This window comes from Bubalus bubalis, chromosome 6, assembly GCF_019923935.1.
Source record: "Bubalus bubalis isolate 160015118507 breed Murrah chromosome 6, NDDB_SH_1, whole genome shotgun sequence".
Classification (NCBI taxonomy): Eukaryota; Metazoa; Chordata; class Mammalia; order Artiodactyla; family Bovidae; genus Bubalus; species Bubalus bubalis.
The window spans coordinates 107,703,481-107,720,608 of record NC_059162.1 but is presented as its reverse complement, the minus strand read 5'-3'; the positions used below and the strand labels follow the sequence as shown (position 1 = coordinate 107,720,608).

Genomic DNA, 17,128 nt, shown 5'->3' with positions numbered 1-17,128 from the left:
ATTAAAAGACACTTACTCCTTGGAAGGAAAGTTTTGACCAACCTAGCATATTAAGAAGCAGAGACATTACTTTGTCAACAAAGGTCCATCTAGTCAAGGCTATGGTTTTTCCAGTGGTCATGTATGGATGTGAGAGTTGGACTGTGAAGAAAGCTGAGCGCCAAAGAATTGATGCTTTTGAACTGTGGTGTTGGAGCAGACTCTTGAGAGTCCCTTGGACTACAAGGAGGTCCAACCAGTCCATCCTAAAGGAGATCAGTCCTGGGTGTTCATTGGAAGGACTGATGTTGAGGCTGAAACTCCAATACTTTGGCCACCTGATGCGAAGAGCTGACTAATTTGAAAAGTCCCTGATGCTGGGAAAGATTGAGGGCAGGAGGAGAAGGGGACGACAGAGGATGAGACGGTTGGATGGTATCACCGACACAATGGACATGGGTTTGGGTGAACTCCGGGAGTTGGTGATGGACAGGGAGGCCTGGCATGCTGTGGTTCATGGGGTCGCAAAGACTCGGACACAACTGAGCGACTGAACTAAAACTGAATAACTGTTCAACAATGAGAACAAATAATCTATATATTATTTTATGCAATAACATGGATTAATTCCTCAAACAAAATGTTGCAAGAAAGAAGCCAGGAGAAATGAGTATAGGCCACATTCAAATTATAGAAAACATAAAAACAGGCAAAATTCATCTTAGGTTGTGAGAAGCCAAGATAGTGGTTATCCTTAGGAAGAGGTAACGGCTGTTAAGGGACCTGATGGGGGTTTCTAGGGTGTTGGGAATATTCTACTTGTTTATTTGCATGCTGGTTACGACACAGGAAGGGGCAGGGCACAACCTTTAAAAGAATATCATGGCCTGTTGTTGTTTAGTCACTCAGTTGTGTCCAACTCTTTTGCGACCCTGTGGAACTGTAGCCCACCAGGCTCTTCTGTCCATGGGATTTCCCAGGCAAGAATACTGTAGTGGGTTGTCATTTCCTTCTCCAGAGGATCTTCCTGACCCAGGGATGGAACCTGTGTCTCCTGCATTCCCAGGCAGATTCTTCCCTGCTGAGCCACCAGGGAAGCCCAGTGGCATGGCCTGAGGACACAGCATAAAGTGATTACAAATAACTAGGTCGAAAATGGCCATGAGTTGTCTTCCATAAAGGTCAAACAGTGGGCAGTGGCCCAATTCCTGGAAATCCCCACCCTTTCCCCAAGATAGCTGGAATACTCCTCCTACTCATTAGCCTATGTAATTACCCACCCCTATAAATTCTGACGGCCTGATACCCTGCTGCCTCTTGGGCCTCTCTTGCCTTCCGAAATGATCCACACTCTTGAGTACTCCCTGAAGAGTTTCCTCCCTGAAGAGCCCTTCTTTCACTCTACTATGGCTCACTCTTGAATTCCTTCGTGCACAAAGCCAAGAACCTACACTTGGTGGCTGTCCCAGGGACTCAGATGTGACCATCCTCTTGTCCCCACACTTTCCCTCCTGCGACAGTTACAGGAATATGATGAACTGTGATGACTCATCAAGCTGCACATTTATGACAGGTGTACTTTTCTGTATGTATATTATACCTCCATAAACAGGTTGGTTTTTTTTTTTAATTAAAAAAGGTAAGTGCCAAAGGGACTGACTCAGCCACTGCCAGGCTTCAGGGCAATAATCCTGGGGGCAGAGAGAGTTGGAACCACCCCCTCAAGTTAGGAGCGAAGAACAGGTTGAGCCTCTGTGGCCTGGAGCGAGAGACATGAGAACACTGAGCTGTTTGGGAACAGGATGGATCCTGAGGCTCAGGGGCCAACAGGCCCAGTGGGCCGTTCCTCAGAGCTTCAGCTCAAATTCACACCCAGGACACACAGAAACATGTAGGCTGCCCAGGAACCTGGAAAATGATGATCTCATAAAAATATATCATTTAATTTTAACAACTCATTATCATTTCTTTTAAAGCAGGCAAGGCAAAATCCATCCTATTCAAGGAACTTTGGTCTTAGTCTGAAAGACTAAACACTGGAAGACAAGGACACAACATATAATTTGATCCCAGGGGAGAAAAACAGGGCTCTCTCTTGCTGTTGTAAATTATGGATAGAAAATGCTTTCCTTTTTCACAAGTTCTCAATGTCCCCTCATATGGTTCCTCACCTGGTGACGTCAGGGCTCCAGAAAGCTCCTCAGTCATTTGTTAAGTCCCAGTCAGGGAGTGAATACCTCAACCATTTCCCATGATCTCTGATATTAAGGAGACATTATGCCCAGAAATCTTACCCCGTGTGGTTTAGAGGGCAATCTTGGCCCAGTACTCTTAGAGCATCAGCTCTGAAATGTGAATATGCCAAACAATCATACAAAGTGCTTTTTTTGGGGGGGGCGGGGGGCTTCAGATTGGTTAATTTCTATTCATGTCTCTTCAGTTCAACTGAGTCTTTCTTCTGTTATTTCCAGTCTGCTGTTGAGCCCATTTGGTGGATTTTTAAATTTTGATATATTTTCAATTCCAGAATTCCCATTTGGCACATTTTTTTATAGTTTCTATTTCTCTGCTAAGAGTTCCTATTTATTAAATTATTACAAGCAATCCTTAATATGCTTGAGCATTTTAAGAGCTACTTATAAATGCCTGTCCACTAATTCTATCATCTGGCTCATCTTGGGGTCAGTCTCCATAGTCCATAAATGACCTTTTCTCTTGAGTAGAGGTAATGTTCTCCTATGTCTTATGTTTACAAATTTTGGATAACCCTAGACATTGCAAATGATATGCTGCAGAGACTCAGGATTCTGTTACACTCCTTGGAAGAGTGTTTGGTTGTGTGCTATAACATGCCAGTGACTCGGCTGTGCTCTAACTCCAAGCTCTGCCTTCCCTGCAGCGGATGGCAGCTTCATCCAGCTCTTTAGCCTCAGCTGGACTGCTTGGGGTCTGCCCCGCACACCCACAGTTCAGGGCTCACCTAGAGGCTTGGACACAGCTCCAAACAGAACTTGGGACTCGACCTGTGTGTTTTCTCCTTTCCAGGTCATCCCCCGCAACTCTCCCGGTGCTGCAGTAGCCCTGAACTCTGTCCGCCGGGTGGTCACTCCAGTAAGAGCGCGTGTTTACGGAGCCTGAGCCATCTTGTTTGGTATCAACTGGGCTTGCTCTGAGACGGATAAGCCATAAAGCCTGAGACCATCCACTGCCACTGCTATCTTCCAAGTGGCCCCTTCGTTCAAATGTTGCCTCTGCCTGTTTGGGTTGCTCTCTGGTGCCTTCGCGTAGTTGACTTCATATTTTGCCCAGCATATACAGTTGTTTTCTGTGGGAGGGCTGGTCTGATATGCCCGACTGGAGTAGGCACTCAATAAATATTTGCTAAATAAATAAAGAAGTTATTTTCTGGTGCAGGAGGTTATCGAGTGAGTGATCTGGGCCAAAAGGCACTATGCGTCGGAGAGAACAACCTCTCCAATGAGAGCTCTTATCAGGAAACAAAATCAAAACACCCTAAGTGGCTAGTAATTGAACACAACTCAATCTGAGAGACTTCCAAGACTGGCCTCACTCAATTTTCTCACCAAAGGGAGGCTCAATTCTTGCATTTATTTTAATAATATCCATATCACAGGTACACTTACTGTATTGGAATTTTCTTGAAATTCAGAATCTGTGGACAGAAGGCTTAAATTCCTCAGACAAAGTGAGTGATTTGTATCCTGTGAAAGAAAAAAAAATTCTAATTGACAAACAATTGGGATTTACCGTATTCTATTATGTAATAAAACACTTGATTACAGCGTCCCTAAGATTCCAAATGTCTAGAGAATAAAAAAACATTCAAAACAAAGGCTACCTGGATTATTTCAATTTTTAAAATCCTGATATTCTTAAGAAATCGTTTATATTCTTAAACATGGTTAGTAGAGTTTAAGAATTATCTCATGACTCAGGCTCCAGAGTAACAAAAGCTATAATAACATGAAATCAATAATATTTGTGAAATTGGTCTATCACTGACAAAGCAATTTTACGTGACTTCATTTACTATTAATATAATCCTCCATAGTATTATTTCACATTCCCATTTTAAGTATGAGAAAATTAATGCTGAGATTAGCAGTAAACAGTCCAAAAATCACTAATTAACGTAACACAGACCCAGTGCTTCTGACTGAAAGTCCATCTTCCATTACTTCACTGTGTCCCCAGCATGGGCATCTCAGGACTGTCACTTAAGAGTGGTGCTGAGGGGTTGCTATTCCTATACACGTGTCTGGGCCGACTCAGAATCCTGGATTCCTAGAATGCCAGCTGTGATTCAAATACTTTATGTGGTCACCTTACTTTACCTCATGCATCGTATGTTCTGCTTCGTGCACGTATTTAACAAATACTCACTGAGCATCTAATATGTATAAAGCCCTGTTCCAGGCCCAGGGATACAATAATAAAGTCCCTGCCACCAGAGACAGGGGGCCAGACAAAAAACCAAATAAATATACAGTATATAAGAGAGTGAGGGGAGTGGAGAAGGCCAGGGGAGGAGATGCTCTTTTATCAGATTAGGAAGGGACTCAGATAAGGTGGCCTTAGAGCAGATCCTGAAGAAGGCATGGGCCATGCACACATGTGGGGAAAGTGACTCACGCAGAGGGCACAGCACATACAAAGGCCTGGAGGCAAGGCGGGCTTCCCCAGTTCAAGGAACCACAAGGCAGATGGTGCGGCTCAAGTGAAATGAAGTGAAGTAAATGAAGAGAGAAGTGACCAGGACACAGTGTCTAGGACTTTCTGGACCACTGTAAAGATTCTAATTTTTACCTTAAGTGATATAAGAAGCTACTGAAGGGTTATAAGCAGAGAACAGACATTTGCCTCATTGTTTAGGAAGATCAGGGTGGAGTATCAGTGGGGAGAAGGGAGGGGAAAGGTGCTAAGAAAACCACTTAGCAGGTCATTGCAAGAATCCAGGCCAACAATGACAAGGGCTTGAATGAAGTAATCAGATCAGATTCTAGAAAGATGGAACCGATAGATGCTGGTGGGTGTGTGGAATGAGGGAAAAAAAAGAGGAGTCAAGAATGACTCCAGTATTTTTGGTCTGCGCCAGTAGAAAAACAGAGGTGCCATTTACTAAGATGTGGAAGACTGCAGGAGGAACAGGTTGGACGCGTCAGGTCTGGGAAACGTAGGTGACAGCTGGGTGGAGACATCAAGTAGGAGGTTGAATACATGTCTGAAGTTCAGGAAGAAATCTGGGCTAGAGATATAAATTTAGGACTCAAAGGCAATCCTGATAGCTTTGAAAGCCTAAGACTAGAGCAGATTCGCTCCACTGGGGAGCTAACAGTCAGCCAAGAGATGTGAAGTCTGGACCCTGTGCACTGGGGCCTCCAATGCACAGAAGCTATTGGTGAGAAACTGTGATTGTTACAAAACTGAGAAAACGAATCATGACTTCATAAATGCAGCTTTGTGGACAAAGACTCAAATCTTAGTGTTTTTATCTGGTTTTACAGACAGTGAGACTGAGGCACAAAGAAGCCATTTGCCTAAGGTCATGCGTCTAGTGGTGGAGCTTGGATGTGAATTCAGACTCTTCACAACCAATGCTGTTTTGCCTCCTATGATTGGGGGCGGGAGGGGGGGTGGTGGCGGGTGGCGGCGGGTCAAGACCAAGCTCTGGAATCAGATGGTCTGCCTAAAGGGTGCTAATTACAAGCTTTGGATACTTAGGCAAGTTATTTAATTTCTCCTTACCTCGGGTTTCTCTATCAGTGGTATGGGAATAATAATACCGACCTCTTGTAAGCAGGATAATTCACTGAAGAAAACTTAGCACAGTACTTGGCATACAGTAAACATTCAGTAAATATTAGTTATTATTACCAATAAAACACAGGAGGAAGAGTCCTTTTAAAGGGATCCTTTTCTGTTTAAAAATCAGAAACCAAAGAATCATGCTGTCTCTCCCCAAATCAAAACCATATTACATACTTTAAGAATCTTATTATTCTAAAGGGGGTCAGTGAGCTTCCACTTTATTTATAAAATAGTAAAATAATAACAGTTCTCACTTTCTGGGTGCAAAAGACATAAGGTAAGTGCCCAATACCATATCAGAAGTAGTAACAGTAAATTTATCCCAGGATCTCTCTGGAAAGAAGCCACAGAGGAGAGGGCTTGGTAAGAAAAACAAACAAAACCACCTAAACCTCTGCAGAGGCTTGTCTGTGGTTCAGTGCCTTAAAGGCAGTGGCTATCAAACCATCACGTCTGCAGACAATTCTAAAGGGCAGGGGACCACCACCCCAGACTCCACCTGGTTCTCCAGCGATGGATTAATGGAAGGGTGAAGCAAATCATTAAATCGTGTCCCAAACTCAAGTTCAAATGTACCATTTTACATGACAAGAATGGGAAAATAACACCCTTTGAGAGCACCTGGCCGACCCTGGTAGCCATTCTGAGACCTCTGGTTCCAAGACACCTCTTCCACCAGACCTGACGGAGGGGAGGCCGAGCCGAATCAGGGGCTGACGCACAGGGGGCCTGGTGAAATTTCTGGCTTCTGCCACCCCCTCACAAAGATGTGGATCTTGACACTGATTCTTCTCTCTCGCTAACAGATTTAGAGAGAAGGCATTTTAACCTTTTATTTTGAGACACAAACACCTGTCGCTGTTCTATGGTGCCCAGATCAAAACGAGAGACAAAACACTCCGCACCTCTGATCCACTGTGATTTAGAAGTGCACTGTATGAGTTTCCTTTGTTATCGTGACCTTTCATGTGACTTTTGAGACTGTATTGAGTGCTGAATGTTTTCTCACAGCCATTACTGGGGCAGAAAAAGGGTCTTTCACCTGCAAGAACGAAAAGAGGTGTTAATTTCACCATAAAATCATTTCACTGGATTGAGACATCTACTTTCCCCTAACATAGAGAAGTAAATATGCTAATGAGGGTTCAAGTAATACACTGGATCAATCACCCACAAATTAATCATCCCAGTCCTACAATTTAATAGAGAGCAAAGCACTGAGAATGGCCTGCTCCTAGGAAGTTAAAAGAGAAGCTAGTTTCTTTCTCCCCTCAGATTCTTTACTGAGTATCTCTGAATTGGTTTTATTTCTTAAGGTTAAGCTCCTGAGTCCAGTCTTTAGATTCTTTTTAACATCTGAGAGGAACTCAAACATTATAGGTGAAGGCCAACTGATTAGACTTGCTCTCTCCACAAAGCTGTACCGGCCTCGATGGAAACACACGTATTTACTGGCTCAACGAAGGTTAAAAGATAAACATTAGCCTAAGCTCACCAGTATGTGTACGGACGTGAGTTTTAAGGTGGTGGCTTGCTGCAAATGCTTTTCCACAGCCATCATGATCACACCTAAGGAAGTTGTTTAAGCAGAAAGGATAGCAGTCATTAGCTAATCGACCTTCATCTTTAATATCTCTTGTAAATACAAACATAAATTAAAACTGCTCAGAACACTATGATCAGATCGACAAAACGGGTTTTACAGGTGGGAATGATGACAGGTCCCTGGAAAAGTAAGGTGACAAATCTGGGATCAGAGGGAGAGGCTGGCCCAGGAAACGTGTTTCTCGTCCTACAGGTAAGGCACATGCTGAGAGCCCTAACAATAAAAGCCTTTTGATGAATGACACAACAGAATTCTATTGACAATGAGAATGCATATGGAAAATCTACTGTGGCAAATGAAACATAAGGAATATCAGTGATGGGTACAGAGGCTTTCACATAGGCACAGGGCCCGAAATACAAAGAGCAAAATCAGTTAGAATACACTGGCTACAATGTGATTATCGGTCATCTTCAGAGAACTTTTCTCTTTTACTTTGATAACTAAAACTAGAGGTAATACTTCCCTCCTTAGGACTCCAAGGGCATTTATCTACATGCTACTTTTATGGCACCTGTCATTCCCAATCTTATTTTATCTCTGTGTGCATACATTTGTTATCTCTTCTCCTAGACTGCAATTCCTTTGAGGGCAGGGTCCATGTAGTTCTTCACATCTGCTATAGTTCTTGCACATAGCAGGCATTCGGTCACTATTTACATGAATGAATGCATATACTTATAAGCCAAAATATTTTATTTCTTTAAATAGAAAGCTTCTCTAAAGCATTTTACTTTTTAAGTACATAAAATCATTCCATCTAAAGCCCCATCTAAAATTCAAGAAAAATTAGCAGTTTTAATCATGACAAAAACACGTGTAATTGAAGAGAAATCAGAATCCCCTTGATAGCCCTATGGGGAAAAAAGCAACCTAAGCTTCACAGCAGCTGGGGAGTAACCAACTAGGATCCAAACATTCTTGCCTTTAGAGGGGCCATGACTCAGAAATGTATCTGTAATTCTTAAAAAACACACTTCCTTTTAATTGGTGTTTAAGAGTTGACTATCCCTGAAGATGTTCCGATTTTTAGGTGTCCTAACAAGATGAGTGATTTGAGAATAGAAAGGCAGCATATTTAATGCCATGAATGTAACAGCAATCCCTCCTGCCTAAATTCAGAAACATGTTTATAGGCAGTTTTCAGTAATATATAGATACGTTATATTTAGGACGAATCCTTACAAACTGGTTACCTCATTAAAAACATCATATAATCACTCCAAAGTTGTTTTTCAATCCCTGCTGAATGCCCAGAACCACACTATATGCTGTGAGCACAGGAGAAATTAGATGATACAACTCCTTCCTTCAAGCTTATATTTATACATATATCAATTAAATATATAAGTGTGTTCACATATATATATAAATGGAAATCTATAGATAAAAATGGATGCTCCTAGCACTGTTTACAATAGCTAGGACATGGAAGCAACCTAGATGTCCATCAGCAGACAAATGGATAAGAAAGCTGTGGTACATATACACAATGGAATATTACTCAGCTATTAAAAAGAACGCATTTGAATCAGTTCTAATGAGGTGGGTGAAACTGGAGCCTATTATACAGAGTGAAGTAAGTCAGAAAGAAAAACACCAATACAGTATATTAATGCATATATATGGAATTTAGAAAGATGGTAATGATGACCCTATATGAGAGACAGCAAAAGAGACACAGATGTAAAGAACAGATTTGTGGACTCTGTGGGAGAAGGCGAGGGTAGGATGATTTGAGAGAAGAGCATTGAAACACGTATATTATCATATGTGAAACAGATCGCCAGTCCAGGTTCGATGAATGAGGCAGGTGCCCAGGGCTGGTGCACTGGGATGACCCTGAGGGATGGGATGGGGAGGGAGGTGGGAGGGGGGTTCAGGACGGGGAACACATGTACACCCATGGCTGATTCATGTCAATGTATAGCAAACACCACTACAATAATGTAAAGTAATTAGCCTCCAATTAACATAAATTAATTACTTTTTAAAAAAAAGATGCTTCTATAATGTTTGTATGTACATATGACATATTACAAAGCAACAACCAAACAAGTGATTAAAAAACAAACAAAAAAAATCAATTCTTGCACCACTAGCTTAAGTGTCTTTGCCCCTCATTCCCTCCTTCCTTTCTCACCTCTTCTTAGGAAGGTATCCTTGCCCCTGTGCTCAGAATCTCATTCTCATACTGTCTGGTTACCTGTTCTTTTCCACCACAGCAAACTAAGGTTCTCAGGAGGAGAGCCTACATGTTAGCATTTCTCTAGTACTGATGAGGGAGTTTCAGTAAACGCTTCGTAAAAGTAAAGGGAAAGAATAAGGCAGAGAAGCCACCAACCACAGAGCAGGTGGAGACGCTCTTGGACCCCATCACCCCTCCCTCAGTCTGCAGTAGTTTATAGCTATCCTGGGGAGAGCAAACACTGCCCAGAGAACTAGCAAAGGGAATTTCCTTCCCATTCTGAAAAATACTAGAGTACATCAAGACACCCCCCTGAAACCTGGTCAGTGATAAACAGAAAACAGCAAGACCCACCGAAATGGCTTTTCTCCTGTATGGGTTCGAATGTGCTTCCTCAGATCACTGAGTGTGGTGAAGTACTTGCTGCAGCCTTCAGATTCACAGTTAAACGTCTTCCCTGTGTGAAGCCTCTGATGTGCTTTCAGCCTGCAAGATACCCCATAGAAATCCCCTTTGTCATAATGCATGCCAGAGCTTTCCCACGCCAGCTTAATGTGCATCAAGGTCAAGCACATAAGAATTCTACAGTCATAATACACTAATATCAACATTTTGTGCTCAAAGAGAAATTCAAACAATTATACAGCAGAGTGGTGTGAGTGTGACCCTGAAGCCAGGCTGCCTGGGACTCAAATTCTGGTCTCCTCTACCAGAAGGGGATCTTGACCCAGTTACAAAACCTCTCTGCTTCCGTTGCCTTTGCAGCACACAGGACACCGCCTATCATGCAGTGAGTGCTTTTTAGGTGTGCGTGCTCAGCTGTGTCCACTTCTTTGTGATCCTATGGACTGGAGCCCGCCATGTTAGCTATTATATTTGCTATGTGATAGCCAGTGCTGAAGACTAATATAAGTCTCCTGATATAAACGGTAGAAAAGAGAAAGGGCTAATGAGTAGACCACTCCCCACTTCTTGGGGGTAGAAAAAAGTTAATCTTCAAGTTGAGGCTGGGAAGGAAATCAAAGAATCCTTAATACCAAGCTCCTGAGCCAACAGGAGATATTATTCCATACCAACTACTAAAATCCTCAGGCCGGGATGTCATTCCGGGAGATACAAATCCAGACACAAAGCTTCTCTGACTGTAACCGATCCAGGATGTGTCCATGTTTAAGTAACAGCTCCTCTGAGGAACTGTCAGCAGCTGAGCGCGGCTGCCCTCTTTAAAGCCCTGCATGGGAACGTCTGCACGCAGGGGGAGTGCCGCGGTCACGGCAGAGCCGGGCTCGGGGGCTGGCGGTGCTGGGCGTGGGGGTGCTGACCTGTACAGCGTGTTGAACGCCTTCTCACAGCCCTGCACGTCGCACTCAAATGGCTTCTCCTTCGTGTGCACCCGCACGTGGATCCTGAGGCTGTAGGAGGTGAGGAAGGCCTTGCCGCAGCCCTCTTGGTTACAGACGAAGGTGTACTCCCCTCGGTGGGTCTTCTGGTGGGTGCGCAGGTTGCCTGCTGTGCTGTAGGTGCGGGGACAGCCCTCAAAGGTGCACTGGTACCGCTTTACCTGGCAGACGGAGGACACCTCGTCAGTGGCACAACAGAGCTGCCCAGGGCCGAACTTCCCCAAGAGCTTGGCTCTCGGGAGAGGCAGGTGAGATACATAGGCTTCTGTCGTCGACACAGAAAGCACCCTCTAACACAAGTGGGGAAATCTTCCTGCTGAGCAAATTACACCGGGGCAACAAGTGATGAGAGCAATGGGCAAGAGACAAGGCAGAGGCAGGTAAATAACTCTAAACGAATATAAGACCAGTGTCCACTCAACACCCACCCCCTAAAGGTGGGCACATACTACTACACTCACCCACACTCACATATGATTTGACTTTAAGGTTTGACTCAACATCCTGTCCTCTGGGCCTGTAACCTGATGAGAACCAACCAGTATAAAACTGAGTTTAAAACATTCTGAAATTTATATACTCAGTCATAGGTGTACTAGTTCAGTTATATACCAGCATAGTCTCTTCTATAACTTCAGATCTACAAAATGAAAAACGTGTATCACGAATTTCTGGGAATATCTGGCAGTATGGCGCTTCTCAAACTGCTCCTCTTGGTCCCCTTACCTCAACACCCTTCCTGGAAAGCGTGCTCTCCACAGGAGCCTCCACTTCCCACAATGCCTGTGGAACCACTCGGCAAGCTGCCTTCACCAGACGAAACCATGCTCTTGAGCTTGCTGGTGCTCAAGCTCTTTCCTCCGTCCCAATTTTCCTTTAGTATTGGAAAAAAATTTCTCACCGATGCCCTCTCCTTCTGAAAACGTGTCCTACACCACAAAGCAATTCCGTGGGGCTCTTTATCTTCTTCCCTGAGTCACTCACTCCTTTTCTTTAACTTCTACATATAGGTTCAGCCCAAAGCTTCTCTCTCATCTTCCAAACCTTCCCCATCTCTCTCCTGGGAAAGGGGAAGCAACACAGCCTTGGCTGGAGAAAAATGAATACTGGCGCTTGGGTTCAGGACTTTGCGCAGGTCTTTCCACGTCTCTGAACTAAAGGTTCTTTATTTCTACACAGCAGAACTGAATGTCCTGCTGTCTCACGGTGCTTGTGAGCAGAACAAAGTGAGACAAAGCATCTGCGAAAAGACTCTGTCAATGTCCTGATGCTACACATATCAAGGCGCTAGTTCTGCCTGTTCTTCAGCTTTAGCAAACACCTTCCTCCTTCAATCCTCATCGTTCTCCGAGCTTTAGTCTACTGCTCTCGCCACGCTACTGGTATTCATTCAACAGTTAATGAACTCCTATATCCCAGGCAACAAGCTAGGTACCACAGATAAAAAGGTGAACAAGACAAAAAGCTTTCCTTTTAAGGAGCATCATTTTAAGGAGGCCCATGTGCACAAATGATTATAGACTGTGCTGAGTTGGACGATGTACACACCCACGGTGCTTGGGAAGCATAAAAAAGGGAAACCTAATCCTTCTCAGAAAGACTGGACTCAATGAAGGCTTGGAAACTGAGGCATTCTGTCTGAACTGAGGATGCGTTTTGGTTTGCCTGTTGGTCTATTTTTTAGGGATTAACTGAAAAAGTGTTCCTTAGACAAACTGGAAGAGATGGGCATTCCAGAATGAGGTAACACCTTGAGAACTACATGCAGAGATGAATGAGAACACTGGTCCAAGAGACCACAAATACACCTCAGTAGGTAAGAGACTGGAAAAAGAATCTAGAAAAATGAGTGAAGCCTCCTCAGGTAAGCTGTGAAGTAGAGGAACAGGACAACAGGGAGCCAAGATATCTTGGTTTTAACCAAGATAGCAACACAACCAGATGTGGGGTTTACAAGAGCTCATTCTGGAAGCCTATGGAAGATAGACTGGAGGGTAAGCGAACAGAAGAAAGGATAGCAGAGGTGAAGAGAGGGGGGACAACTGTCCAAGACAGAGGTGAGAAGAATCCAAACTAGGGAAGTGACAGGACTTCCCTGGCAGTCCAGGGGTTAAGACTCTGTGCTCCCAATTATAGGGGGGATGGGTTCAATCCCTGGTCAGGGAACTAAGATCCCGCATGCCCACACAGCATAAATAAAAAAAGTGGCGGTGGACATTATGAGAGATAAATTCCAGAGAAAATAAAAGGGGGGAGATGGGTGGCTCTAGTGACAGCTGTGTGCTGAGGCGTGGTAGCAATGGGGAAAGGCAAGGTCAAGATCAACTCCCAAGACTAGGGCCTGGATGACAAAACAGATGGTCACATGCCAATTTTGGACTGGACAGAGGGTGGGGAGAAGTGATAAGTTGGGTTTGAGGTACTGCCAGGTACCTCAATGTCTAGTAGGAATGTCTAGTAGGCACACATAATAGGCTGGAAGCTAAAAAATAAAGTCTAGCGCAGGAGTTTCTGGTACACAGATAATAGTTGCCTTTACTATATAATAAAGCAGGCTGGTTCAAGGCCCAACTCTGCTACTTACTGTGTAACTTTGGGAAAATTACTTAAGCTAAGTCTCCAGTCCCTATTTACAACATGAAGGAAAGAAAATCAATCTTTTAGGGTTGTTATAAGGATTAGGGATAATTCATGTAAAGTATTTCAACATAGGGACTGGCATATAGTAGATGCTCAATAAAATCTTGGCCACGAGGCCAAAGGACGGGCTCCTGAACGTCACCAATGTTTAGGAAACTGGTAAAAAGAAGCGACGCCATTGATGGGTGAACGGGTAACATGACTGGGGAACTGGGAAGAGAATGCAAAGGAGATGGGCGTCACAGAAGCCAAAAGATAAAAGGTCTTAAGGAAAAGAGAATGGTCAGGATGTTTTCAGAGAAAACAAGGAATATAGGAAGGACTAGGGAAAGTATAGGCTCCAGCAGCTAGGAATTCACCAAGGACTCAGCAAGACTAGTTTTAATGGACTGACAAAGCCAGAAGTCTGGCTTAAGGTGAATCACGAAAGGCAGGGATAGAGGCTGGAGGTGCAGAGTGGCAGCAGCACAATAGACCTCTGAGTTGATGAAGTCTTGTTTGTTTGAACTAAGATAGGTTTTGAGCATATTTGGAAGGAAAATGGTCCTGGAAGAAAGAAGCTGAGGATCTGGGAGGAACATAAAGATGACAAGGATATTTAAAAGCCCGGGTGGAGGGAAAGGCCTGAGGTAGGGAGGAGGACATCCAGTTTCAGAGAAGGAGGATCTGATGTTAGGATGCAGCGACTCAAGGGCCTTTTGGGCCACGTGGTCTCTCTTGCAGCTACTCAACTCCACTGCTGTATGTAAGTGGAAGCAACAGTTTGTTGTTGTTTAGACACTAAGTTGTGTCTGACTCTTTTGCAACCCCATGGACTGTGGCCTGCCAGGCTCCTCTGTCCATGGGATTCTGCAGGCAAGAATACTGGAGTGGGCTGTCATTTCCTTTCCCAGGGGATCTTCCTGACCCAGGGTTTAGGCAGACTCTTTATCACTGAGCCATCTGGGAAGCACCGAAAGTAACCACAGAGTACATAAATGGACAAGCAAGCCTGTGCTCCAAATAAACTTTATCTATGGACAAGGAAATCTGAATTTCATCATTTTCATATATCATGAAATAATGTTCTTTTGATTAAAAATAACTGTTAAATGTGAAAACCATTCTACACAAACAGGCATCTGTTTGCCAAACCCTAAAAACCTGTGGAGGTGGGGAGGGAGGGGCCCCAAGTCCTCCCATCTCCCCTGGGCTCCAGGTCCTTCTCTCAAAAGCCCAATACCTAGTAGGATTTTGCACAGGATTTTAAGTTCCCCAGACAAGGGTTCTCCTGCTCATACACCCCTTTCCCTTCCCTAGGCCACACCAGAGGTGCTCCATAAATACCCGCTGAATTGAACTACTGATCAGGCATTCTCATGTCTCAGGGTCTAGTTTTGAAGCCAATCACCACCAGATTTATTCTAAAACAGTGCGCACACATGCCATTTCCCTGCTCAAATGATAAAGTCCCAATTCCCTAGCCTTGTATTCAAACTCCTTCAAGGTCCTCTTCAGGCCAGCAGCAGAGAACTGTTAAGGCCCACAAGGGACAGTACCCTCTTCCCTAACTGCAACACTAGAGTCCCATTAGAAAGGAAATGTCCAGTTCCTTTCTTCTCTGCTTTTCCCAATCTCTTCCACTCAAGCTTCACCACCACCAGGCCCTCCACTGCCATTCCATACCTACGTGACAGTGCCCTTCTCTGAATTCCAACAATATTTAACTATACCACTCACTTGACACTTAGCTTACACAGTTAACTATCCTCTCATGCACATGTCCTGATTTCTCAAGACGGAAAACCTCTTTGGCACTTCGAGACAGAGATTTCAAAATGATCACTGACCAGGGAGGAGAACCATGACTGTGAATGCTCTAATTAAGGAGTCTGCAAGTCTCAGTCACAGAGCTTATGACAGTGGTGAATGACAAGAGCAGAATTTCCTTCTTAAGATGCTACAGCGGCTGATAACTTCCTAAGTAACAAGTGAAATTAACTACTCATTCCCGTCTCTCTGCCCTGCCAACCGCTGCTCTCATCTAGGTTTTCTTACTTGGCCAATTCAAGCTTCCATTAAGTGTTCCTTCCTCAGGAACCTGTTCCCTGACCCATTCCTACCCCCTTCCCGAATGAGAAGAGGTATCCTTATTACAGGGGCTTCCCAGTTGGCTCAGCGGTAAAGAATCTGCCTTCCAAGCAGGAGACGCAAGTTCGATCCTTGGGTTGGGAAGATCCCTCAGAGAAGGAAATGGCAACCCACTCCAGTATTCTTGCCTTGGAAATCCCATAAACAGAGGAGACTGGTGGGCGACAGTCCATGGGGTCACAAGAGTTGAACTCGACTCAGTGACTAAACAACAATTCTTATTACAGGTTTTCATGGCATCCTGGGCTTCCCTGGTGGCTCAGACAGTAAAGAATCTGCCTGCAGTGCGGGAGACCTGGGTTCAATTCCTGGGTTGGGAAGATCCCCTGGAAGAGGGCAGGGCATGGCCGCCCACTCCAGTATTCTTGCCTGGAGAGGGCTACCGTCCACGGGGTCGCAAAGAGTCAGACACAACTAAGCGACTAAGCAGAGCACATGGCATCCTGATGTCTTTAAAGCACAGAATACCAGTAAGATGAAATAATCATATAGTTAAATAATTTACATAATTATCTATTTAGATGCTAGGCACAGCAGTAGCTGGAGAACAGAAAGCACCAAGTAGACATCTGTAAAGTGAAGCAATGACCCGCTACTCTCCAGCGAGACTGTAGTCGGCTCCAGGAGAGCAAGGACCAGTCCCGCGACCAGGTCAGTCACAGCCTCAGGCACCAGCCTCTGGAGCAGCGACTTAGACTTGGTGAGTGAAGGAACAGATGACTAAACAAACAAAACTAAACCAACAGGACTCATTGTTGAGGAAAGTAGGGGCAAGGGCTCTAAGTAACAAAGGGACAGAGTTTCAAGGAGGAGGGTCAACCAGGTCAAATTTAGCAGAGGTGACTAAGGAAGCATTTCTTAAGACTCAGCTCACAAAATCAGAACTAGTCCAGCAAGACTAGTGAAGGGTAAGAGCAGAAGCCAGGACTTACCAGGCTGAGAAGCTGGGGGAAACGGAGGAGATGGAGATAATGAATAAAACTACTCTTACACAAAACAGCGGAGGGGAGAGACCGGGGAGAGGACACAGCCTGAGGAAGGTGTGTGGATTTAATGGTGGGACACATGGCTGTCAAAGCAAGTGCTCCCTAATACTACACTGAACAAATGTGCAATCTCACCCTGTCTGGAAGAAGGCAGTAAACGCAAGTGCCAATACTGTCTTTCAGAATCGTTTTTAAACAGCATCAAATATCACAAAAAGGGAAAACAAACCACCTCAAACTGGATCAGAGCAGGAAGTTGCAAAAAACCTCCTTACTCAGCAGACGTATTGCAACATTTGGTACATTTAAATACAATTAAAGTTTTTCACGCGTGTACGCATTCAAAAAAAGTTCTGTTCCAGGGATTATA

The 17,128-nt window shown here is 44.3% G+C and overlaps 1 protein-coding gene across 2 annotated transcripts in view; it reads right to left on the bottom strand.

Annotated features, from left to right (window-relative positions):
- MTF1 (metal regulatory transcription factor 1) overlaps nt 1–17,128 on the bottom strand; it is a 39,638-nt gene that overhangs the window by 11,036 nt on the left and 11,474 nt on the right. For both annotated transcript variants that reach the window (XM_006077560.3, XM_025289051.2), the window contains exons 3-7: nt 10,925–11,163; nt 9,957–10,088; nt 7,304–7,377; nt 6,714–6,850; nt 3,624–3,701 (exon numbers count right to left, since the gene is read on the bottom strand). In XM_006077560.3, the coding sequence (XP_006077622.1) occupies nt 3,624–3,701; nt 6,714–6,850; nt 7,304–7,377; nt 9,957–10,088; nt 10,925–11,163 (660 nt within the window). The remainder of the gene's footprint in view (nt 1–3,623; nt 3,702–6,713; nt 6,851–7,303; nt 7,378–9,956; nt 10,089–10,924; nt 11,164–17,128) is intronic.